Source organism: Juglans microcarpa x Juglans regia, chromosome 4S (assembly GCF_004785595.1).
Source record: "Juglans microcarpa x Juglans regia isolate MS1-56 chromosome 4S, Jm3101_v1.0, whole genome shotgun sequence".
Classification (NCBI taxonomy): domain Eukaryota; kingdom Viridiplantae; phylum Streptophyta; class Magnoliopsida; order Fagales; family Juglandaceae; genus Juglans; species Juglans microcarpa x Juglans regia.
The window spans coordinates 15393190-15418891 of NC_054601.1; the positions used below are offsets into that span (position 1 = coordinate 15393190).

The 25702-nt window shown below is 35.5% G+C and overlaps 1 protein-coding gene across 1 annotated transcript; it reads left to right on the plus strand.

The window, feature by feature from the left end:
* Positions 1-4157: 4157 nt before the first annotated feature.
* LOC121262449 (sister chromatid cohesion 1 protein 4-like) lies at positions 4158-20615 on the plus strand. The gene is made up of 14 exons (XM_041164925.1): positions 4158-5015; positions 6626-6887; positions 7321-7418; positions 7521-7570; positions 7745-7794; positions 10479-11551; positions 11670-12119; positions 12399-12543; positions 13995-14131; positions 14733-15763; positions 16887-16920; positions 17368-17476; positions 18197-18326; positions 20230-20615. Exons 1-14 carry the CDS (start codon positions 4892-4894, stop codon positions 20326-20328), a joined length of 3792 nt encoding a protein of 1263 aa, XP_041020859.1. The 5' UTR covers positions 4158-4891; the 3' UTR covers positions 20329-20615.
* Positions 20616-25702: the final 5087 nt, after the last annotated feature.

Genomic DNA, 25702 nt, shown 5'->3' on the forward strand with positions numbered 1-25702 from the left:
ACATGGTGCAGTATTACCATTTTTGTATGTGTGAAAGAATAATTAGTAAATGAAGCATTGAGATACAAAAACGTGAAATATGTAGTTTTGAATGGACATGTTTGTTTAATGGCACATGCAGCTCTTTTGAACATCAATGATTTTATGAATATCTCATTGGGTTATATAGAAATCAAAATTTTAAATAAAAGATGGTTTCATTACAAATTCTATCACTAATTAATAACAACTTAAAATAAACTGGGTTATGAAAATGACGTTGCGGAAAAATAATTTAAGATGAAAAATTTAGATTTCAGAAATAAAAACTTAAATTAATTTGTTATATAACAATTTAATCCACCATTCTAATTATTTTTAGTACTTTTTAGATAATCTCTATAAAATTTCTATTTAATAATTTTTAATTAGAATGGTATCTTCATAACTGATAATTGATCTTTTTGGAAAAACTCCTAATTAAATAAATTTGGGAAACTTCGAATTAAATTAATTTGAGGGAAAAATACAAGAATTTTCCATTTAGGGATTTTCTAATAAATAAAACATAACAATAAAATAATTATTCGATCATAACAAAAACTTGTCAATCATTACTAAGACTTATTATTTTTTTAAAATCTCTATAAAAAGTTAAAATTATTTCAACCTACTTTACTTATTCAAATATATCTTAATGAGATCTACAAAACTCACTCAAATATCGTAACTTACGATTATTCACACATATTTTAAGATGTTCTCATCATCCAAACGAGCCTGAAGACAACATAAAAGAAGAATGAAAATAAATATTTGTATATAATAGAAATAAAATAGAGAATTTGTTATATGATGATTTTGAAAATTAGCTAGTTAAAATATAAAAAATGAATTTTGAAAATTTAGAGTCAAACTCTAGCCAAAGAGTAGCTAGTTGACCATCAATGATATATCGTGACAGATTCTCCTTGCATACATTTATTACAAATTAAAAAATATTATTTAATTGGCATTTTAAATTTCAAACATTCATGTACCAACTACTTTCCGGAATATGGCAATCTCTTGGGAGGATGTTAAATGTAATCGTTCTCCTATTTTCTTTCTAAGAATACATGACCAGTTATAGAGCACAACATAAACATAAGCACATAGGCGAGAGTTAGATTTGGTTTAGCAATACAGATGATGAGATGAGACGAGACGAGATGAAATAAAAAATTTATAAATAATAATGAAATTTATAAATTTATTGAAATAAAATGATATAAAATTGATTAAGACCATCTGTAAAATCAAGCAATATCTTAAAAAAAGGGTATAAAATTAAAGAGAGTTTGCATGAACACAACTACTTTACATTCATATAATAAAACATTCTTTATTTTGAAACTCAAATAAACTAGAATAAAATTAATAGTAACAAAATCTTAAAGAAGAAAAGAGAAAAAGTTAAATATAAATATTATAAAGTTAAAAAGATATTTGAATATAATTTTTTACTATTTATTTTTATTTTAAAAATTTATATTATTTTTTGTTTTTTATTAATTATTTTAGAAAAATAATAATTAGATAATAAATAGTTGAGGAAGTTAAAAATTAAAGATTAAAAATATTTTAATTTTTAATTGTGTGGATGCCACAAGTTGTGTGGGACAGCTTTTTGAAAATTGGTTAAGTTTCAGTACATTTCCTCTGTTGAAGTGATTCGGTGGACCCACTTTTAAATAAGCGAAAAATGATTAGTCAATATAACTCATGAGGTTAAGATTGGTGGACATGTACTCTTAAATGAAGTGGGATTCAACTTTAACTATAAATAAAAATAATAAACATATTTTTATTAATATGAATGTTTTCTTCTGTCCAATTAATGTAATTAAATTGAATGAGAGTGAGATTCATTCTCTAATTTTGTTTTAATGCATCTTTAAATCTGCACTAAGGGAAGATAACAAAATTATTTAAATAAAAAAATTTAGTAATTATTGTATTTATACATTTAATCTCTTAATAGTTACTAAATTATTTATAATTAATTAAAAGTGGAATGGACTGATGAGGTTTTCAGTCGGTCGAATATCAGCAATATTGGACCGTGCGCAGCTGCCAGTTGCAAATTTTAAAATTTGAAAGACGTGCTTGCTTGAATGGAAAATTCAGATTTCTCAGCCCTCGTTTGTTTTTATAATTATTTTTATTTTATTTCATCTAATCATTATAATTTTTTTAAATCTTCATACAAAATAAAATAAACAATTTAATATTTTTAAATTTTAAGTAAAAATAATATTAAAAAATATATTGTAATAATATTTTATTTAACTTTTAACTTTTATCTCAACCCATCTGTAAAAATAAACTAGGCCTTAATTTAAGATTTGGGACCCAATTTTTGACCATTTTATTTCAATATATATATATATATATATATATTAAATTCTCTTAAAAAATAGTTAAAAAATATCTTTTATGTAATAAAGTTTACAAATTTAAAGATAGAGAAATGATATTTGTAATTCAATAGTGTACAAGTCTCATGTACTTCTTTTGAAAAAAAAAGGTTAAATCTAAGACTTATATGAAAAAATCATTTTTTAATGGTAAAATATGCTTTTTTTAAAGTAATATGTAAAATTTACGTACTCTATAACTGTATTTAGCATTACTACGAAAGATATTTAAAATATTAAAAAACTGGTTATTAAGGCTGCATATCATTTTTCTAAATTTAATTGTATATGATTTTAATAGTCAACCAAGCATTAAAATATAACATTAAGGGCTTGCATGAGAAGTGAGATGATCTTCTCTAATCTCATTTTAAAATTTCTCTTACTATTTGAATTCAGAGTTGATTTCTAGTCATCTCATCTAATCATTATAATTTTTTCAAATAATAAAATAATAATAATATTAAAAAATAATATTATAATAATATTTTATTCAACTTTCAATTTTCATCTTAACTCATCTCATCTCAATTCACTATCCAAACTTAACATATGGATTTGATAAGACCTTTTATTCCGACAATCTAATTTTTCTACAATTATTTTACAATTCATTTTCAAATGAGAAATTATATTTTCAATTGTCAAGTGCGCAAGCGCCGCGCAATCTCTTTAAAAAAAATGAGAAAATATGGAACTCACATGAAAAAAATAAATAAGTTTTAATAGTATATTTCACTCTTTTTCAAAATAATTATACGGCACTTATACATTTTACGATTATAAATAGTATTACTCTTTTCAAATAAACAATAAAATTATACCACTCCATTAAGAATGAATTTTGATATTACAAAACTATTCCATTTCATTAATGTAGAGTTATAAAATAAATATAAAATGATTGTAACTTCTAAGTAGATTATTTTCTTCCTAATTTTGTATTTCTATTTTTCAGGATGTAATGTCTGAAAAACTAATTCCCTATGAATGGAAAAAAACTCATCTTTAAAAATATGATAAAATATTCTTAGGGAATGTTTAGAGAAGATGAAAATTTAATGAATAATAGTAAAATAATTTATAAATAATAGTAAAATAGTTTAATTAAAATATTTATTGAATTTTATAAAATAAGAAAGAAAAATTGAAAAAATATATTATAAAGTTAAAATATCGTTAATATATAATTTTTTAAAATTATTTTTGTTTTGAAATTTAAAAAAGTTATATTATTTTTATATCTTGTTTGGAAGTATGAAAAATTTATATTAATTAGATAAAAAGATTGAAGATTTAAATTAAAAAGTATTTTATATTTAAATTATACTTGAGAAGAAAATTATATGACTTTTTTAAATTTCTACTCAATTAAATGAAGCACAGCAATTCTTATTTAACTCAATAAAATAATCTAGTAAATGGGAATAAATAAATAAAATAAAAACCTTAAAAAACTTGTCTGACAAATAGAGACTTGTTAAATTTCTACTGGTCTAAATAGAGACTTGTTAGAGACGGCTCCTAGTCATGCTTCGTTGCTTCAACGCCGAAGTTGCAGTGAGCAAGATTCATCCTATTTCAAAACTTGGACCAATTGTATTTGAACATTCCCCGCCTCAAGAAAAATTACCCAACCAACCACAGCCACGACTAGAGCACTTATACACCTTAACTACACTTTAACATCTATCACGTTCGAAATTCTCTCGACAAACGGCGCTACTCTCTCTTTTCTCTTCTGTCTTCTCTCTCACATCTCTCTCTCTCTCTCTCAAGCGTGTACTCGCCCGATCCCGCACTCAGTGACTCGGCCCGCTCGAGTGACTCAGTACCCGCTGCTGAATTCCACGACTTGCCTGCTCTTCTTCTACGCTCACCCACAACAATGTCCTGCGACTTCTCCTAAGGCTTTCTGATATAGCTGCTGCGAAATTATTTGTCGGAAGCTCTTCTCTGTGTCTCTTCATAGCTTCGATTCTCAAGCTCTTGAATTTGGAAAGGTTCTGGTCAATTTGGCGAGAATGGAGCTGTTTTCTACAGTTTTGAAGTTTTGGACGGGGGTCTGGAAACGGTGTGGTTGTAGCTGAGGTGTGGCTAGGGCTTTTTGTTTTCCTGCGAATTCGGGAGTGCTTTTATGAATACGACCTATTCGGGGTCGAGAAAAATCTGGAAAGTTGTGTTTTGGTCGGAAATTTGGGTTGGTCGTGTTTGTAATCCAGGGTTCGTATTGTGAATTATGTAAATTGCTGAAGTTGAAGGCTTGTTGTTCGTTTTTTATTCTGAACGATGAGAAACAAAGTTTAGTAGCTAATCTCTTAGTATTGGCTTTGAATTTGGGTTTTCGATTTCGGACTGGTGTGAATTTGTGGGTTTTTAAAACATAATTTAGACAATTTGATTGCATGAAATATAAGGTTTCGGTTGCGAAGTGAGGGGAATCCATATAGGAAATGTTTTATTCTCAGTTTATATTGGCCAAGAAAGGGCCACTAGGGACGATCTGGATAGCAGCGCATTTGGAGCGGAAGCTACGAAAGAACCAGGTTGCCGATACCGATATTGGCGTTTCCGTAGGTCAGTCTTCGGATTCCCCGCTTCATACGCTTTTGATATCTTTTAGGTTTGGCTCCTGTGGAAGCATGGGAAAAGAAAATAAATTGAAGTTTGAACCTTATTGCTTTATTTTTGTTCAAATAATGTTTCCTTAATTACAAGAAAAATGGAAAAAATATGGGATATGGTGGAAAATTTTGTGTTGTAATGTTGTTGCAGTTTTTCTGAAGGAGGTTTTTGGAGAACTTGTCTCAGTTAGGAAGTTGGTTGTATGCTTGGTTGTGAAGTGGGTTTCCTCGTTGTTTATGTTTGTACATATTTTTTTTTAGACTCGTTTTACTGTTTTTCCCATGTTCTCCTGCGCATATTTGCCCCAACGGATACACAACCTGTAGGGTTCATCGATCCTAGTTCTGAAGTGAATTATTGATGATCAATTGTAATTGGCTAAATCAAACTGTTTCCTGAAACTAACTTTAGTATGCTTACATGCAATGAATTTAATGTGAGGGAATCAAGAAACTTGCCACATGACTCGCAACATCATTAGTACAAATCCTTATTTTGTGATAGTTTAAGATATTTCCTGCACCTGCATGTGATTGAACCTAATGACGTTATTGTCCGCCCTTTTCTGAAAAAAAAAAATCCGCCAATAGCCACTTTGCGGAGGAGATACCATTTGGTCCAAGACATTGGTATCACTGTAAAAGCCAGCTTTGCACTGCTGTCACAATAATGCCTAGTGTCACTGCCCTATGTTAAGCTGCATAGACATTTAATTTTTTGTTTTCTCTGCAAAACAGTGTCTACACATCCACTGATACATTCCACTGGCCTCACATATGCCTGAACTGCCATTACCGGGAATTGGAAAAAATCATGTTCGGGGTTCCTAATTCCATAATTTTGTCATTATTACTTTGTTATATTGTTTCATCTTGCCCATGATATCCACATCGTTAACAAAATGTTTCTTTTCTGGGTAAGTATTCTCTGCTTACCATTAAGTAGATAAGGATGCATAAATTTATGGACTGGGCATTGTAAATGAACAGTTTTCAGAAAAATTGTTGGATGTAAATCCAAGTATAAGCATTGTTATTTACTTAGTTAATTTACTTAGCAAAAAAAAAAAAAAAAAAAAAAAAAAAAAAAAAGAAAAGAAAAGATTACTCTCTCTTTGAGAATGTTCTTGTTGGTCTAGAATGAAGGTCATGGGGGACTGCTTGCCCTCGTTACTTTTCATAATGATTTCTTATTCTTTGGAGATCTCTTCTTGTTGCTGTGATTTTTTCATCAGGAAAATCTGTTTGATTTTGTTGGTAATTTCCATGTTAACATAAACAGATAATATTAAATTGTGGTGTAGCTGCACCAGTTTAATTAATTGGTCACTGAATTTCCTTGCCCTGTAAGTATTTTTGTGATGGTCTGAACTGTGTGATTGCATTTGCTGAGTTCTTTTATACATCTGGTTTGACAGTTAATATTCCATTTGAAGAATCTATATAACACAATATAATAAAATATTGTTTGAAATCTTGCTGACTTCTTCAGTTGTTCCTGTATCTGATAATAAATTTTTTTGCTTAACTTCCTAATTTCTGTGGTTTATGTTCTTTGAGCAGATTCAATTCTTTTTCCTGATGTACCAATTGCACTCCGGTTGTCCAGCCATCTTCTGCTTGGTGTGGTGAGAATATATTCTAGAAAGGTTAATTACCTGTTTGATGATTGCAGTGAGGCTTTGCTTAAGATAAAGCAAGCTTTTCGCTCCACTGCTGTTGATTTACCACCTGAAGAGTCTACTGCACCATACCATTCCATCACCTTGCCAGAGACTTTTGATCTTGATGATTTTGAGCTGCCAGATAATGAAATATTTCAGGGGTTAGTTCCAGAATATTCCGGCTTTGTTTCTAATTAAAGATGTGCAGATTATGTTTTATACTTCTAATGAACAAATTTATTAGATTGGTATGGATGTTGCAATGGTTCTTGGGGTACAATTAAAGTGGTTTTTTTTTTAATTTTCTATTTGAAGGTCTATTTTCCATTTAAATGTTTCTTCTTTTGTCGATTGGATAAGTTGATTGAAAAAGAAAATAATAATTTTTTAATTAATATTTTTTAATTTAATTAAACTGGCTCTATCATCTGGTTTGGTTGATAGTGTTAGCAAGAGAAATTATGGGTACCTGCAATGGGATATGTGATTGAATCTGTCGATGTATCATGAGCTAGCATTTAGATCATGAAACTCTATTGATGCTCAAGAGTGTAAGATCTTATACTGGTATATAAAAATTTAACTTTGTTGCAGTAATTATGTTGATCATCACGTCAGTACAAAGGAACAGATTACACTGCAGGATACCATGGAGGGTGTCATTTACTCAACATCACAGTTTGGATTGGACGGTTAGTGTGCTTTGGTTCATTATATGTCATGGTGTGAAGTTATGTATTTTAATCATGTATGAACAAATGAAAATAAATTGACATGCTATCCGTTTACTTCAGAGCGGTTTGGTGATGGTGACACTTCTCAGATTGGTTTAGACCTTGATGAGGTAATTATGATGTAACCATGTCTGGTGGATTTGGGATTTCTCTTGGAGCTCCTGTTATTAGTTTGTTTTGAGTTCTGTATGTAGCTTTTCCTTGTGCCTTTCCTTGCTTATGGATGTATTGACTTACCTTCTTGTCTTTTCTGTTTCCCTTATTTTTACCTTGGACTTTGACAGGAGCTGCTCTTAAACAAGGTTGTAGCTCCAGGGCATGATGGAGGTTCAAAGTAAGTTCTTTGTATTTTTATGGATAATTGTTTAATATCTTCTTAAAGCATGTTTAGATTCAAGGCATGATTGTGCTTTATGCATATCTCATTTTTCTGCGCCACATATTTGCTTTAACATCTAAGATAAATTTTAAAATGATAAAAAGGACACCATCCAAGTACACAGAACACCTAAGTGAAGAAAGAAATATGGTTAAGAAAATTATGGAAGCTAAAGCTATAGAAACATAAATGGGCAGCCTTGTAATAGTATAGTGTATTGAAAAAGAAAGTTTTGAGTTCCTCCATGCTTCTTGTGCTGTATTGGAAGCTTCAATTATTTCTCTCTCCTTATGTATCACATTAAGTAGATCAAGATCATTCTCCATAAGATCCTATTTTGATCACTCTCAAATCTTCCTTTCCATCATGCTAGTCAGTGTTTGTAAAAATGCGATTAAGTGAAAAGCGTAAAGTGTCAAGGCAGAAAGGAGCATTATGCTTGCTTTTTGGCACTTTTTTGTGAGCTTACAGCACTAAAGTGCACTTTTGTACTTTTTCAAAAAAATATATAAAATAACAGTTCTAACGAATAAGTGTATTTTGGATCAGTAATTTAGATGAAGTAGATAAGAGAGGATGATGAGGGTTACAATTTTTTTGATAATAATAATGATGATCCTCTACGATGAAGATGATAATATACTTTAGGATTGTATTCTATTGCATATGTTAGCAAGGAAGTCAATACTTACAATTCATGTACTTTTTTGGTCATTGCCTCTTGGACATATTTTGATTTAACCATGTACTTATTTTGATTGTGGCATCATATATCATGGCTATTTATATTTTGTAAAGCACGAGGGTTATATAAAATGCTATGCTTATTTTTTATGTAATTCGTTGATCACTTGATTGTCGTGTTGCAATTTGCTTATTCTCTATCAAATTGGGAAACATAAAATATATTTCTACCGAAAAAAATCTAAAACTGATCAAAAATGGGAAAAATATGTTTCAATAAAAAAGTGTTAAAAAAGACTTTTTTATTATATTTTATGGATATTTTGTTGTTATACATTAATTTTTGGGAAAAAAGTTCGCATTACTTCAATTAGGCGTGCATTTGCGCATACGTGCACTTAGTGCTTTCCCAACATTGATGCTAGTAAATCTGCGACCTGTTGAGGCATTACCTAATCTTAGCCCAAAGAGACTTAGGACTGGTTTGGTTGCACAAAACCAAACTATCTCATCTTATATAATCATTACAACTTTTCCAAACTCCCATACAAAATATAATAAACAATTCAACTTTTTTAAATCTCAAAACAAAAATTATATTATAATAATATTTTATTGAATTTTCAACAAAACATCTCATCTGATCTGCGTAACCAAACGAGGCCTTAAAGTTAAGCTGCTCTAGGGGGGCCGTGCTCTAGATTGATTTTCGGTAGGATTTTGGTTTGTTGGAATCCTGGGAAAGTGGATATAGTTCTGATTAGCCAAAATGCCCATGCAAGGTTAGTAGAATAGGGATGAGGGATCAATTCTCTAGAGAACAACTGTCTTGGACATGGCTCAATGCTTTTTGTCTTCCCTATCCTATCTCAACCGAGCATAAACTGAGTTAAAGAGGTCCATCTCCCATAAGTTGACTTGCCATTAGTGGGATCCACTTGAAATCTGTGAATGATCAGCCATTGATGCATCCTTAGCTCGAGCAATGTGGAATAAATCTACAAAGGTCCCTTTTGAGAGGCTGCTCTCCACGATACACTTTATGCCAGAGCTTTATCTTGAATCCATTGCCCACCTCATATTTGGTATTTTTCAACCTAATTGATATCTCGATACCCAAACCACCCTCAAAGATTGGGGAACACACCTTGGGCAATTCACTAGATAAGATTTCAGCTTCTCTTCCTTAACACCCTCAAAAAAGTCTCTTCGTAATTTGTCAATGCAGTTTGGCTACACCTGAATGTAGAGAGAATAGAAATATAAAGTAGGTAGGTAAATTTAAGAGAATACACTTGATTAGAGTTTATTCTCCCTCCCTCTGATAAATTTATCATCTTCCATCCCACCAACTAGTGCTTCACCTTTTCAAGAATGCCTTTCCAGATTGTCTTGGCTTTAAAATGCACACATGGGGAGATTGAGATGCGCCATAAGTAGGGAAGATACCTTACATTCAAGGATTTGGGCCAAACCTTCTACATCACCCACATTTATGATTACAAGTAACTCAGACTTAGCCAAATTGATCCTTAGTCGCGAAACAACCTCAAAACAAACATCACAAGGCATGTAGATGCTCCAGATTTGCATCACCAAAAATTAATGTATCATTTGCAAATAAGAGGTGTGAGATAGAAATTACTCCTTCACCCTTGGTATATTAAGAACCATGGTAAGAAAACCCCCCATCTACTAATGCCAATATCATTATGCTAAGGGCCTCTAGCAAACAACTAAGGTGATGATAGATCTCCTTGTCTTGGCCTCCATGAGTTATCAGAGACTAAGGTGCCACATAAGACAGAGAGGAATCATAAATTTACTGTTCTGTCTTAAAGACATCAAGAAGCTGTAACTTTTTAGATCATTGTTGTTGTTGACAGGATTCTCTGCTGCTTGATCCATTGACAGTCCCCGAATTTCCTGATGCGGTATTCATTTCTTGCTTGCAGTGCTGATTCACAGGTGTCGATCCAACCAGTGACACTCTTATCAAAAGATGGAAGTTACAAGGGGATTACTGAACCTTCAGGTGTCCATCCAATCAGTGAAAATCAGGTTGGTCCAGCCAGAGATACTGAAATGGTCAAGTATGCTCAGGCTCCATCTACTCCTGGATTATTGGAAGAACCAGACTTGTTCGGTGCTCAGGAGGCTCTGGCTTGTGACAGTCATATGGAATCAGAAGATCATAATTTAACACAATTAGTTGCCGTGGAGGGTGCAGTAAATGCTTGCCGAAAGTCAGATCTTCATTCTGGGGATACTGATATGGCAAATTTATCTTCATGCAATGGTTTGAATCCTAATACTGTCGAGGAGAATGGCTGCTTTCCGGGTGATCTGGACATCAAACAGGTGACGCCACAGGGACACATGCAACCTACTGCAGCGACTATGGAGCATAGGACACCAGATAATTGCCTTTCAACTTCTTTAACCTCTTCAGATCCCACTGAACAAATCAAACCCATTTTTCCGGTATCAGAATGTTCGGATGGGATCATTGGTGTGTCAGATGGTATGGACAGGGTTGAAGATATCAATAATGGAGTTGTAATAGACACTGAACCTAGTACACACCTTGTACATCAAACTGGTGTGAAGTCCGCTGGTGCTAGGTTGGATGAAACTGCTGCATCACCTAGTTTCTCTCATGTCACCTGTGATTTTGAGGATACCGTTCATAGAACCTTTTCAAGTAGCACTGGTGCACTACAAGCAAAAGGCTATCTAGAAGATGATCAAGCATCTCCAAGACCCGAAATTCTCAATGATGTTGAAATTAATAATGATGTGGGAGTATCATGCTCCCCCACCAAAGTAGCGGTTTCAACTGCTGTCTTCCCATTGGAATCACCTGAGCGACCTGAGGTTGTAAATTTTGAGGCTCGTGCTTGTCAAGAGCCAAAGGAGAATGAGACTTTAAACCCTATTGCTCTTGAGGTTACACCATCAAATCAATCCCATGTGCTTAGGGCATGCAATTCTCATCTTAGCGAACCTAACACATCATCTCTTGGAGGTATTAATTAGTAAACTAATGGCGTAAAGTCTATGTTGACTCATACATGAAACATTCCTCCATGTTTGTGCACCCTACTGCTGGTACCTCCTGATTAATTTTTTCCCCATTTTTTTAGGTGAAGGGCGCCTTGCAAATGATGTTATGGATAAGGTCTTGCTAAAAGATCAAATTTCAGAGCCTGCTTCATGTGGTGAAATTCAGGCAGGTTCCAGGTTGATAGATGAGCAACTGGACAATGCAGGTTCTTATGATAGTCGGTTCAATAATGTAAATAGTTCTGGGACTTCAGACTTTCCTGCTCCTGAAAAGTTGCTCGCTGTACCGGAGGGGCTCACTGGTAAATCAAATGATTTGCTAGTGGAGTCTACACCAGATAAAGCAGACCTAGCTGGTGGTGATGGAGCTGGTGAAGGGACCAAAATCATCTCAGGAAAAAAGCGTAGCTTCACAGAAAGTAATCTAACAGTGCAGAGTTTAAACTCAGTGGACTCTTTTGGCATGACACGATCCAAGAGAACTGCAGAGTCGATTCCTGATGATGATGATTTATTGTCTTCCATTTTAGGTGTGAAGCGGTTTTTTCTTAATTCCTTTACAATAAGGCATGCTTTTCGTAGTTTCAATATTACTGTTGAATGAGTGGATGAATAGTTTGCCCTATTGTTTTCTGGAAGTAATGGTAGTTATTCTATTTGGCTTGGAAAATATGGGGCTGGGTACTTGGGCTTGCCAAGTCTTATATTAATAAAACTCTTAATTATAAAATAAGTTATTTTATTTGACATGGAAGGTTGTTCCAGTTAAAATATGGATGCAACTTAAATGATTATTTTGTTTGTTTCAGTTGGAAGAAAATCTTCAGTATTCAAAATGAGGCCTACTCCACCTGCACCGGAAATAGTATCCATGAAACGTCCCCGGTCTGCACCCCGATCTAGCACCTTGAAGAGGAAAGTGCTTATGGATGATACAATGGTCTTGCATGGCGAGTATGTTCTATTTCCTGTGTCCTTTACTTTGGTTACACCTAATGAACCCACTGACATATTTTGTAGTTGATCTGTTTTTTCCCGTTTGATGTGATGCTACTTAGATTATAGTGCTTTATTATTTACTGATAAAAAAAGATTATAGTGCTTTATTCTCTTTCTATGAAGATAATTGAAAAACAGAAAAATATAGACATTCTATTTTGTTTTATTTTCATGAACTTTTTCTCAATCTCTTGGTTAACAGAAGTCAGTAGGGAGCTCAATATGGAAACAAAGATCTCTCAATTTTGTCGAAAGTGGCTTTTCCCCCTCCCTTACCTACTGAACTGCTTATCATTCTCTTACTCTCCATTTTGGCTATTTCCCTCTGCCCCCCAAAACAGTGCAAGGAACGAATGATATACCTTAACATCTTAACAGTCAGGAGGGAGTCATCCATAGTGTGGCATAAATTAGCCATATTGATTACTGCTCTATTTTTTTTTTTTTTTTAATGAAAGTGATTATTGTTTTTTTTTTGCATTTCAAAACTTTTTTAGAGTTTATCCAGTTACCTTCAGATCAAGTGGAATTTCCTTGCCACATAAGTAGGTGCTGCAGGGCAAGGCTAAGGACGTTGTACGTACTGTATCAGATTAGAAGAAATATCCTGACCTGTCGTGAAAGGGATGGTTAATTGTGATACCCCATACTGAGTGATGAGTGTAGGTTAGCGCATGGGATTTCACAATGTTTGGGAGGAAGAAGTTCTTGCTCTTTTTAATGATTCTAATGGGGCTTCATTCTTACTATTGACTAGTTCTTTTGGACTGTGAACCTATGTGGCTTGGGCCTCCTGTGGGGCGTTACAAATTGTATTAAAGCCTATCCAAGCAGAAGTGTGAGACTTGAGCCATGCCACCTATGATGAAATGGCTCAACAATGATGTTGGAAATTTAAAAGGGGAGATTGTGATACCCCCCCATACTGAGTGGTGATTGTAGATGGTGTACGGGATTGCACATTGCTTGGGAGGGAGAAGTTTTCGCTTTTTGTAATGATTCCAATGGGGTTCGAATTATACCACTGACTAGTCATTTTGGGGAATTATATTAATTCCTCGGCTATGCTCTTTGACCAAGCTGTCCATGCCGTGTAGTTTCAATATGATATGTTCACTTGCGGGAACACATGGGTGGTTTTTTTCATATGTAGGATGCAAGTCAAGTCTGGTTCTTTGTGATAGCTATTCCTTGAATGCTAGAATAGTTCTAGTTCCAATGCCAGTATTTTAATATTGCTTATACAAAAATATCTCCATTTTAATATCAAACTAAGCATGCCTGATTTGATATTTTGAAGTGAAACTAACTGTTAACCCCCACAAAGAAAAAAGAAAGTATTTAACTTCTAAGTATTTTCTTGGGTCTCTTAAGTAACAACTAATCAACTTCATTATTTTCTTTAGTACAATTCGTCAACAGCTGACAAATACTGAAGACATTCGTCGCGTTAGAAAGAAAGCTCCTTGCACACTCCCTGAGATCTCAACTATTCTTAGACAATTCTTGGAGGATGAAATATTTAGTGAGCCCGTTTCTACTGGTGAGTTCCTAGTGCTAAAGATTCAATCTAGTTCATTCTTGTTTACTGATGAGCTCCTTCTTGTTGATGAAAGATGCTAGAGCTGTTTTCGCAGTAGTTTATTTATTAATTTATTTTAGCTGTTTTTGTCCGTCTCTCTGTCCTTTTTTTGGTAGCATCGTTTAACTTGAGATGGATATTGCTTAACCAGTCGCATATCCAGTTTCAAGATTTCCACTTGTCACTCTTTTGCCTGCCTGTGCCTGTTAATTATGCTGCTGATAGATATAAGTGGTTACTTTTGAAATGTGGATATTCAATGTTTTGTTGTAAGAATTTCACTGAAGATGGGATGCATAGCGGACCCTGATTAGTTAATGAGGATTCATAGAAGACCCCAAAATAATGGGGTGAACACTTGGACGGTTTGAGTTTTTGACTAAGAATACATTTCATGAGTTCATATAGTGCAGCTTCTGTTTCAAGATCTTTGAACTCATTTATTTTGATTTTGGTGTTATGTTGATTTTGTTAGTTTTAAGCGACTAATTGAGATCTGCTTATGCAATTGTTTTAACTATCAGTTTGCAATGTACCTGCGGTTTTGATGTATATCTTTCAGGTATGTCTGCTGAATTGATATTTGTGCATAGTGAGACATTTGATCTGAGCAGAACCAGGGTTTCTGAAAATGATCAAGGCAATTCTTCTTCAGAAGTAGCAAAGGATATAGAATCTTCCGTTCGTCCATATGTCGCTGAAGAAAGTGAAATGAATGGAAGTTCTGAATCCGTGGTAGTGAGATGTGACGTAGAAGCACAACCTGCTGACATTTCCAGTCCTAGTCAGAGGCATCAGGCCGGCAATTTTAACTTTGGGTGTCATGGAATTGATTCTCAAGGTCAGATAAAGGCAATTTCTGATGTGGAGGAGCTTAAAACTTCTCAACATGAATCCTTTGGGGAGATCACTGAAATAGAATTTGAGAGAGAGAATGTTGAAGTTGCTGAAGGCATAAATTGCTCTACTGTTAATAGGCTTGAATCATCATGTCCAACTGATCTTGTTGCTGAAGATATTTGCAACATGACAGCTGACTTGGCAGTTTGGCCAGCTCTCATTGATAAAACCAATGATGCGTCTGCTTGCCTACAGATGAATGTATCATGCATATCACCTGATAAGAAATTGGATGCTCAAGCTGTCGTGGGGGATGCTTCAACGGTGGATATAAGCAATGGGAAAGTAGCTGAGTCCATTGAAATTGTACAAGATAATGTAGGAATTGAAGAACATGTTCAGTCAGATTGTTTTAAACCTGCTGATGGTTTAGAAGCTTCACTTGCAAGTGAGTACAATATTCTAGCTTTTGAAAATGGAATCCAAACCTTGGAGGAAGCAGAAAATAGTAAGCTAGGAGTTGTGAATGAAGAAGTAGTCCTGCCTGTGGACTTGGGTTGTGATGAGAAAGACCCTCTTATGTGTAGTGGAGAAACTAAAATAGATTGTCCAGATTCTGTTGAACTTCCTTTGGATGTGAATAATGCTTCCCTGAATGGTCAAGTAAATGCTGGCTATCAGGAAGCTGATACACCTAGTATCATGGATGGAGAAATCCCTGCCCTTGACTATCCTGGCAATGAAGATCGCAGTGTAAGTTATAGACCTTATCCTTTTTTAAAGATGTGTTATGAATTGGTACTACACGGACGGTGGGTTTGATTTCATTATTTTTGTTCCATGCTCCATGTCTCTCTCTCCCTCTACTTATTTTCCCCTTCTCTAAACTCTCAGAAACTACTCCTTAACCAGAAAGATGTCAAGGAACTTCAGTTAGGTTCTAATAAGATTATAGAAACTGGTTGTAATAAAGCTAAGCATATTTCTAATGTGAGTTTTGGCTTGCTTAATGAAAATTTAATCTTCCACTCATAAAAGGGAAAAAAGTGTCTTACAAAATAATTTCCAGGCATAAAAGGGAAAAAATGTTTTAGAAATGAAAACTTCAACCTCTAAAAAAGGAAAAGCAAAACTTTGACAGGTGCCATCAGGAGCATCTTGCCTCCTCATCGTGACTGTCATATTCTCTATATAACACCACCCACTTGACATTTCTGCCAGACTTACGCTTGCAACCCCCTAGACATTGCAACTACATTCTGTTGCCATCTTTGCATCTTGACCATCAACAGCTCAACACTGGCTCTGTCAGTGCCAAAACAGTCACCACTTGGGAAACTTTTTGCTGACGAGCAATTTTTCCTCTTTGGAGTAAATAAAACAATATAAAAACAATATAGTTATATCCAAACTCAACTATATGGGAATTCTTTTGTTGACAAAAAATTTTCCCTCTTGGAAGTAAACGCGACAATATCAAATTAAAAGAAAAAACTTATATCCATAATCAATGAAAGGTACACAATGAGCTTCCATTTCCCATCAGCAGAATGCTTTTTCTGAGTTAATCTCCTTTCAGTCTAATCTAACTTGGATACCTATATACTATACTAAATTACACATGAATGCATAGACATGTACTTTTCTAATACACTGTCTGCCATTTATTTTGTGATTTTTTTGTTGTATAAAACATGATCAACTGGCAATTTACTATTCCTTAATTTGGTAATAGTTTAGTCTGCATCTGTCATGCACAACATCTTCATGTTATGAGTATGCTCTCTTGATAAGAGTAATTTCACAATATTATCTGAAAGTTCTGTCTTCTATTCTCTTACATATTTTAAAGAGAACCTTTGGGTACATGTTGCAGGGTTATGAAGATGTCACTCTTGAGAATGATACAGGTTCAACTTTTCTTTCTTTTGTTTGTCATTGGTGCTCAATTCTGAATTTCTAGTGTCCTAGATTTTTAGTTGTACTTTGTGATGTTTGTTGGCTGAATAAATTATGAATTTAATAGAATACTTTTTTATAAATTTGTTATGAGATTGGTGTACAGTTACCTGTGCTAGCTTTATAATTTCTAGAATCTGAAAACGGAGGAGTTACTTTGACTTCTTCTTTTTCATTTATGTTGCTGCGGGGTTAGAGAAACCTATGAATTGCTTATAGCCAGCCAGCACCTCTCTCTGTCTCATAGGGACGGTAGGGCCTAGATGTGTTTTGGGCCTCCCTTGGAGCTTTACAAGTTTATAGCAGTTTTATTGTAGAGACTTATCTTTACTGCTTGTACATTTATTTGTGCCCTGTGATTTCCCTGTTTGATATATGTTCTTTTTCCTTTCTCTTAGGATTTTTGAATGTAGATGATGATGAGGCAGTTGAAGAAGATGATGACAGTATGCCATGTGCTGAAGAAACTCGTTTTCTTGAGAACAGTGGATGGTCTTCTCGCACCAGGTGTGTATGCCTCGTGTTTTGTTTTATGTCTTAATGCTGGGGGCAATAGTCTTTCACTGTTTAGAAAGATACTATAGACTAGACTCTCTTGCCTGTTTATATCACTAATTTTTTATGGTAGCAACAGGGTTTTTGTACAAAGTCTAGCCAAAATATAATACTAATCATAATGGTATATTCGGGCTTACCCAAGGTGGTTACTATCTTGATTAAACTCTCTTATAATTAGCAATGGCTTTGGAATGGGGATGGGATGTGGTGGCTAATTCTCCTGTTGGAACTTGGGAATGCAAATCCCTTTCCCCAATAGCTTGGGCAGCATGTCACTGGTCTCAAGTGATATAATAGTCTCGTTTTATGGTTTTCGCTAGGTTTTACCCCAAACCTGGATTGAATACATAACAAGATAGGCTGATGACTGGGTTGAAGGTTCTGTAAGGAAGGTTCTGATAGAAGTCTTTTTGATGCATGTTTAGATCACTGGAATCCTCCAATTTTTTCTCTTCCAGTTGTGTATTTGGGCTATGCCTATTTCAATAAATATTTAGAAAGTTTGCCCTTGTCTACTCTTCTGATTTGAACATGACTAGTCTCATAGACTTCCTTTATTATCCTTAAATTGCTTATGATGCCCTGAATCAGATTTCAGGCCATTCTATATCAATTGACTCCAACTTTAACAACTCAATGTTTTTTTTTTTTTTAAAAAAAAAAAATTAGGGCTGTTGCCAATTATCTACAGACTTTATTTGATAAGCAAGCTGTACATGGAAGAAAGACCCTCGCCATGGACAATCTATTAGCTGGTAAAACTCGTAAGGAAGCATCAAGGATGTTTTTTGAGACACTGGTATGTTTATTAACCTTTCCTGGTTGAAGTTATATTTTACCTTGCTTTCATATCTTCAAAGATTTGCTGAAAAGTTTTCAGCAAAACTGTAGAAAAAATATTAAGGTATTGTGTTCTTGGTGATCCTATGTAAATACATGGTGCAGATTACTAGACAATTACAAATCATATACATGATGAAATGTGGGAGTGCTTCTTTATCTATAGAAGTTTTGGTATTGGAAGTCCAACAAACGTATTTGCATGTGTATATGCATGCAAAAGAGATCTTTTAGAAGCCATCCACACTACAGACCCACTGGACTCTACTACCACTGTACCCAAGCCGAACCCAAATCCACTCCGTCCAATGCTGAGTTCATTGTTGACTCGAGGGAGAGGGAGAGGCTTGGGTTCTGCATCCTGGATCTGAATTCTCTACTTCTCCAACAATACAACATCTGAGTCCATATTGAAAGCTATGAAAAACAATTCCTAATCTGAATCCTTGACTAATATATATTCTCATCGTAATTAGAACTCATTTGCTGGCTGTGCACGGATCACAAACTGGGAAATAAGGGACCCTAAATTTACGACAATCTTCTAAAGTCACAAAAATCCTTGCTGTTCATTTCTCCACTAGTGCAAAAGCTAGAGAGGATGTTGAGTGAAACAACATAGTTGCGTGACCTTGCAAAAACCCGTCCCATGGAAGTGTGGGTGTATTATTTTTTTTGGGAGTGGGTGGTTGTGGATACTAGGGCTGGGGCAGGTCACCTGGACCCTTCCCGGTAGAGAACGGGCGGGGTGGGCAGGTTGTATAAGCTTTTTTATCACGCAGGCTGGTGGCGGTTGGGGTACCCACTCTTGGGTTTTCACCCGCCCACTGAGTTTACTTATATAAGGTAAAAAGAACCCTTCACCCATTTCGTCAGCTCTCCTTTGTTCTCCGCCTCTTCTTCCTCTTCATTTCTTCTGTCTTCTCCTTCTCCTTCTTCTCCTTTCTTCTCTATTCTTCTCCACATCTCCACCCTAGACCCACAGCTGCATCTCCATAGTCACTGAGACCCATGGTCTCAAGTCTGTGTACATTGAGATTCGTGGTCTGCGGTCAGAACTGTGGTTGTGGGCAGATTCTCAGATCCGTTTTGGGTGGTAAATGCGATTTTTGGATTGGATGACTTGTGCTACAATTTTCATGAATTGATGGGGTGACCGGATGATGGTGTTGCCAATCTGTCTGCCTGTTCGACAGGGAAGGGTGGAAGCGGGCCAGGGGCGGAGGTGAGGACAGGGGGCCCAGATGACCACCCAGCCCAGCCGCCGCCCCCGCCCGGTGTTGGGGGGGGGGGTGGAGGCTACGTGCCCTTATAAGGAGGGTAGCAGCCCTAGCGGATACCTCTGGTAGAGAAATGAGCTTTGTAGATTTCTTATGTGGAATGAAAATGTGGTTTCAAAGCCAGAGTCTATAAAATGGAATGTTTCTTTGACAAAAGTGGGTGACATGGCAGGTTGGTTGCCATTAGAAGCTGTATATTGCCCCCACATTTGTATAAGCAATGAGTGTCAGTGTCTAGTTTTGATGGTTAGTTCTACTTTGATTGTTTGATAAATTCTACTTATCTTTCTATAAAAGTGAAATTGGGGGAACTGGACATGGACCTCAACTTGTGGAATATTGGGAAAGGAGAAAAGTTGATCTCTCAGACGAGACACTGCTGCACATGAAAATCATTGTTTCCAAAAGGGGAACAATTTTATATAACATATTGCAGCGTTTAAATTTAGTGTTGTTTTCTAAGTTAGGTTTTGCAAAAACCCTTCCCCACCAAAAAGAAGAAAAAAAGGGAATTCACTTTCTTTTCAATGCATGATAAGAAAAATACTATTCATTCATGATGTGAATTTCACTCTCTTGCAGGTTCTCAAGACTAGGGATTACATACACGTAGAACAGGCAAAGCCTTTCGACAACGTAAATATAAAACCTCAGGTAAAGCTCACAAAGTCAGGCTTCTGATATCTCAAGTAGGAAACGCAGATACAGTTGAAAAGAACCATATAGTTTTAGTGTTCTGATGGGGCGGCATGGATGGGTTAGTCATTTTTTCTTGATTAGATTCTTTGCTTAATCTTGTATTTCTATCTATAATTTTTAGTTTAGGAATTGTCTTTGAATAGTCTATGTAGCTTTAACAGCGAGAGTTTCATGATGTTGATTCTAGCATTAGTGTTGTTAGTGTGAATCATAATTATATGTATATATCTGTAAAATATTACCATTTGCAATGAAGAAACTAATTTATTTGTTTGGTTTAAAAAAAAAATAACAACTTCCAGAAATTATGGACTGCATTAACTTGGGTGTAGGTCTTTTCCTGAAATTATCAATTTTTTCTCGTTTGATTTACCCGTTAATGGTGGATAAATGATTTATTATATATAATTTCGCCTAATCTATTTCAGATGCGCCCAATCCTTTATCTAAACTATTAAAAAAATGTTTATTAATTGCTTCTTAGTAGTTATCTTTTTAGAGCTTGCAATTTATGGCCAAACATGAACTGAGTGTACAGGATTTAACATCACCCAGTTTCTAGCAAATAACACCATATATGATTGAGTTCATCTATTTTTGGTGGAGAAATAGGGCTATATATGAAGACAGAGAAGGAGAAGAAGGAGAGTGAATGTGTGAAATGGTGAATGATTGTGCCAACTGGAGACTTGGAGAGAGCTACTACCAGGAGGGAGGGAGAGAGAGAGAGAGAGAGAGAGAGATTAGTTTAATGCTTTAGTTGAGTCATGGTGTCCAACAAATTTGTTCAGACATTGTAGCTCAAAGCTAGCTTAGCCGCCGCCATGTATCAATCCGCCGCAAATCAACTTTTTCCCATCTTCGCTAAATTTCATCTACATATATATTTTAAGAAAAATTCTCTCTCATTTGCCATTATTTACCTTCCCACACTCCACACTTTATGAAAAACACTCACACATCTTATAAAAAACATCCCCACATCTTATGAAAAAGTTATAGGTGTGGGGTATGTAATGTGAGCAGTTGCTGATTTGTAACAAAATTCATATTTTAATAATGAGTAATACTAGGTACGAATCTCAAATAGACAAGTCCATCTTTTGTAAAAAAGTAGGTTTCACTTAAAATAATAGGTTTTTTTTTTTATACTTTTGGAGACGGGATCCATTTTTTTACAAAGATACTATGCGAGACTTATCTATTTGGGACTTGTACAAATAATTTCTTTTTAACTATTGAATGTCATTGCTCTCACGAACAACTACAAATATTAGAATTTTGAGTGGTATATTTTTTATAAGTAATATTTACCACATGTTATTGCATTCTAATTTAATGGAGAATTATGTTGGCACCTAATTTAAGGAAGCAAGACTTGTAAAATCTAAAATTATTCAAAATGGGAATTGTTGTGATGAGAACCGTGGTCTATTGGGGAAAAAAAAAAGGGGTGGCAGGACATTCAGATCTTAAGATCATGAACGCTACACTGAGAAAAGAGAGATAAATATTGCAACCTTCCAAGCACAGGTGACGTGGTAGCTAGAGAACATGCTTTCCAAGCATAAATCTTATCAACAAATTAGTTGCGAGATTAGATCTCAAGAGGTTTTGCTTTTTGTTCTAGATTTAATTGTTTGATGATGATAATAAATCAATAATATCTATCTATCAAGACCAGCAGCAGCACTTCGAGAAATGGGTAATCTTTTGTCATTCCTGGATGGATTCATCAAAAGGCTATATATGCCGTTGGGAATATGCCCAAAAAACAAATTTTAATTAAAACGTTTTATATTAAATTAAGTTGGCATTTAGTATGCTGTTTTAAGTTAGAATTGGACATTCTATTTAAAATATTGTAATGTATCAATTTGATGATAATATAATAGGAAACATAAATGATTTCAAATTGACATGGTGGTGTAGAACTAACTCCTTGAGTTGTTATTCAATATTAAACTGTGAGAACTGCTACAGACACAAAGAAATTATACAAACTAAACCAACAAACTAATGTGATTTAATGAAATCCTTTAGATCTACTTTATAATAAAAGTAACCTTACAATCTGACGCACCACATAAAGCTATATGAATTTGTGAGTTTACTTTTGTGTAATCCCTTTATAACTAAAGTATTTTCCTTAAAGCATTATTACACTCGAGTAGCTAAAACTCATATATAATTGTTTATCGTAATTAATTCTTAATTCTGACATTGTTGTGAACTCGCATGTCCAATGTGTTTACTTCAATACATTTCAAGGAGTGGATCAAAACCCAAAATCCATTGATGAACTTGGGTTGGCCGAAATTTAGAGCCCATTAGGTAAATATTTGATTTACTTAGTGCCCGTTTGGATACAGATGTGAGATAAAACTCATCTCATCTTATCTAATTTCAATTAATAATTCTACTATTATTCAAAAACCATCTCATCTCACTATCCAAACGTTTATGTTGCCCTAGATGAAACATGACATGAAAACCTCCTTTTGCTTGTAGGGTAAGGGGATTTTAGGTCACTCTAGAGTTTTTGTGCTTGGGGTTGGGGAGTAAACATAGCTACTATAAGAATAGAGTGGCTATGCTTGAGTGCCCACACACTTCAAGATACAACCCTTTTGTTAGAATTAGAGATAATGCTTTGTCCTATTTACTTATAGTCAAAATTTTGTTATTTTTCCTTGGGTGGCTAAAACTCAAAGGAGGAGAAAGAAAGTTTTCCTTGTGGAAGTAAAAACAAGGTGCACTCTCTTTTATTTACATACATTTGAAACTTTTATTGTAACATGTATCGTATCCTATTGCAAAAATGATCCAAAGGAAGTACCACTATTCTATTGCGCGTCTCGTTTGGTTACGCAGTTCAAATAAGATGAGATGAGATGTTTTGTTAAAAGTTGAATAAAATATTGTTAGAATATAATTTTTATTTTGGGATTTGAAAAAGTTGAATTGTTTATTATATTTTGTGTAGAAATTTGGAAAAGTTGTAATAATGAGATGAGATGAGATAGTTTTGTGTATCCAAACCGGCATAAACTAACATATGCACCAACTGTAACTTGTAGGTGCCCTCTTTGGCGCATAGATGGACCACATGCATAAACAACCCTACAAACATGACCATATACTTCTGAATCATGGCACCCCCTCCCTCCCATACATTGCATCGCCATATTTCTTCTTCAGCTTGCACGTTTGCATACTTTCACCTGTTTGCTCCATTGCAATATTCATATAGTTGTCCACACAAGCTACAACGCATGTGCAAGCGAAGGTGTCGACGAAGACAAGAATCCATTTGAGGAAAGAAGGTGGCTTTGCCATGAGGAGGTTGATGGCTTAATTGTAAAGTTTATATTCCACGAGATTTGGTAAATGAGAGGTATTGGGTTAACCTTCGTGAAGGATGATGCTTAGGCTTATGAGCATTTACATCTCTTTTTTTGAGGATTCATTTGGACATTCTCATGTCAAGTGTCTAAGTAGGTAGAGTTCTACCATGATTTGCAAGTATAATCATGCCCAAATAAAGAGTACCAACCTCTTTGATCAGGCCCCTCCTACACTATTATTTATCATCTTCGTTATGAATTTTATCGTTATTCATAATGATTGATGTGACATATTTTAAGTGATTTTATAAATCAATCATTTAAAGTCACTTAACATGTGACACATTAGTCATTAGTATGATTAGAGATGATAAAATTTAGGATAAAGAACATTTCTTATCTTTTGAGATTCAATTATCAAGCTAATTCTAAATTTGTCACCAAGTTGTGACCCACAATGCTCTAGATGCTGAGCGAGCATTGGGAGTATTATGCTGGACGCAGGCAAAATGGTAAATCAAGCCTTAAAACCCTCCTTCTAGACGCAAATATGCTCTCCATGCTAGTCAATCCTCCACAATATGAAGAGGATCAAGTTCATTCAGCGAGTGCTTTTCTACCCTATATGCTTGTGAGTGGTGATTTAAAACTAAATTTGGCAGCGAGACTTTTGGTAGGTGACAAATTTAACAATTCTTCTACAGGTACCCGTCTTTGGGTACCCGTTGCGGAATCGTGGCCACGTCAGTTTTATATTAAAAAAAAAAAAAAGGCGGAAGATCGATTTCAGAACCTTACCTAGGCGCCAAACTTGATTTCAGAAACCAATTTTTGCGCTCTCAGAAAGAAAAGTGAGGACGTTTTCAACGTCTCACCTTGCCTTCATCGTCTTCGTGCTGTCTTCCTTAGCCATCTGAGCAACGGGCATCAAGTGAGTGACGGCGTGGATATGCTCTGTTTTACTGCCCACTCCCCCACTGACTATGCCGACAAAAGCACCTGCACATGCACACCAAATGTCAACAACCCAAATGCTGCACAGACCTCACCGATAAGCACCAACCCACATCCCACTCCTTCTCCCTCATTCGAATTCTTCCTCACAACCCACGTCCGCATGCATGCACAGCAAGCTTCACACAGCAGCAATCACGACAAATCCGCCATCAACCCCAACCGATCCACGGCGCCACTCTTGCATGCACGCACCAACAGCCGCTGCCACCCTAGCATCTATCGTAGAGAAGCCCTGAGAACAGCCACTGCCACCAAACTGAGAACCACCGTAAAGAAGCCCCGTCGCACTGCCCAGCCATTATTCCTCTACTTTGGCTCTCGAAAACAGAGCACCGCTCCCTCCATGTGAGCCACTGCCTCGCCATCCCGAAGCCAAGCCAGCCACCGTCACTACTCCTCCCTCAGACGACCATCGAAAGCCACTGCTCAGCCAAAGCGTCGGCAGCACCAGCACCTCTGTTTTTCTCACTCAAAACAGAGATTTTTAACCACCGCACCTCGCCAGCCGCTCCAAGATGTCGCCACCTGCATGAAAAGGGCCGCCGGACATACCCAAGCCACCCCAGCCCGTCGCAACCCCTTACGGTGAGTACTCCCTCTCTTGACTTACTCTCTTCTTCTCTCACCCAAGATTTATCTGAGCCAATCAACAAGAAATCCAACCCCTAGAGATTCTAGTTTCAACCACACTGATTTTGTACTCCATGGTGAACGGTAAGAACGCGAGCAGTGTGAGCCCGAGGCAGTCCAATTTCGGTAATCTGGGTTTCGACGAGGAGAGCGGGGTAGGCGTGCTCGAGAATCCCACGACGGAGACCAGACGGGATGTTGGGATCAGACGAAGACGTTGCTAGACGACGACGACCGCAACAAGCTCTACCCACGACGACAACCATAGACGAAATGTTGTCTGTTTCACAAGAAGCTTCGAAGACGAAGACAAAAGAGAAGATGAGAAGAAGAAGAAGATGAGAAGTACCAAATTTGAACGA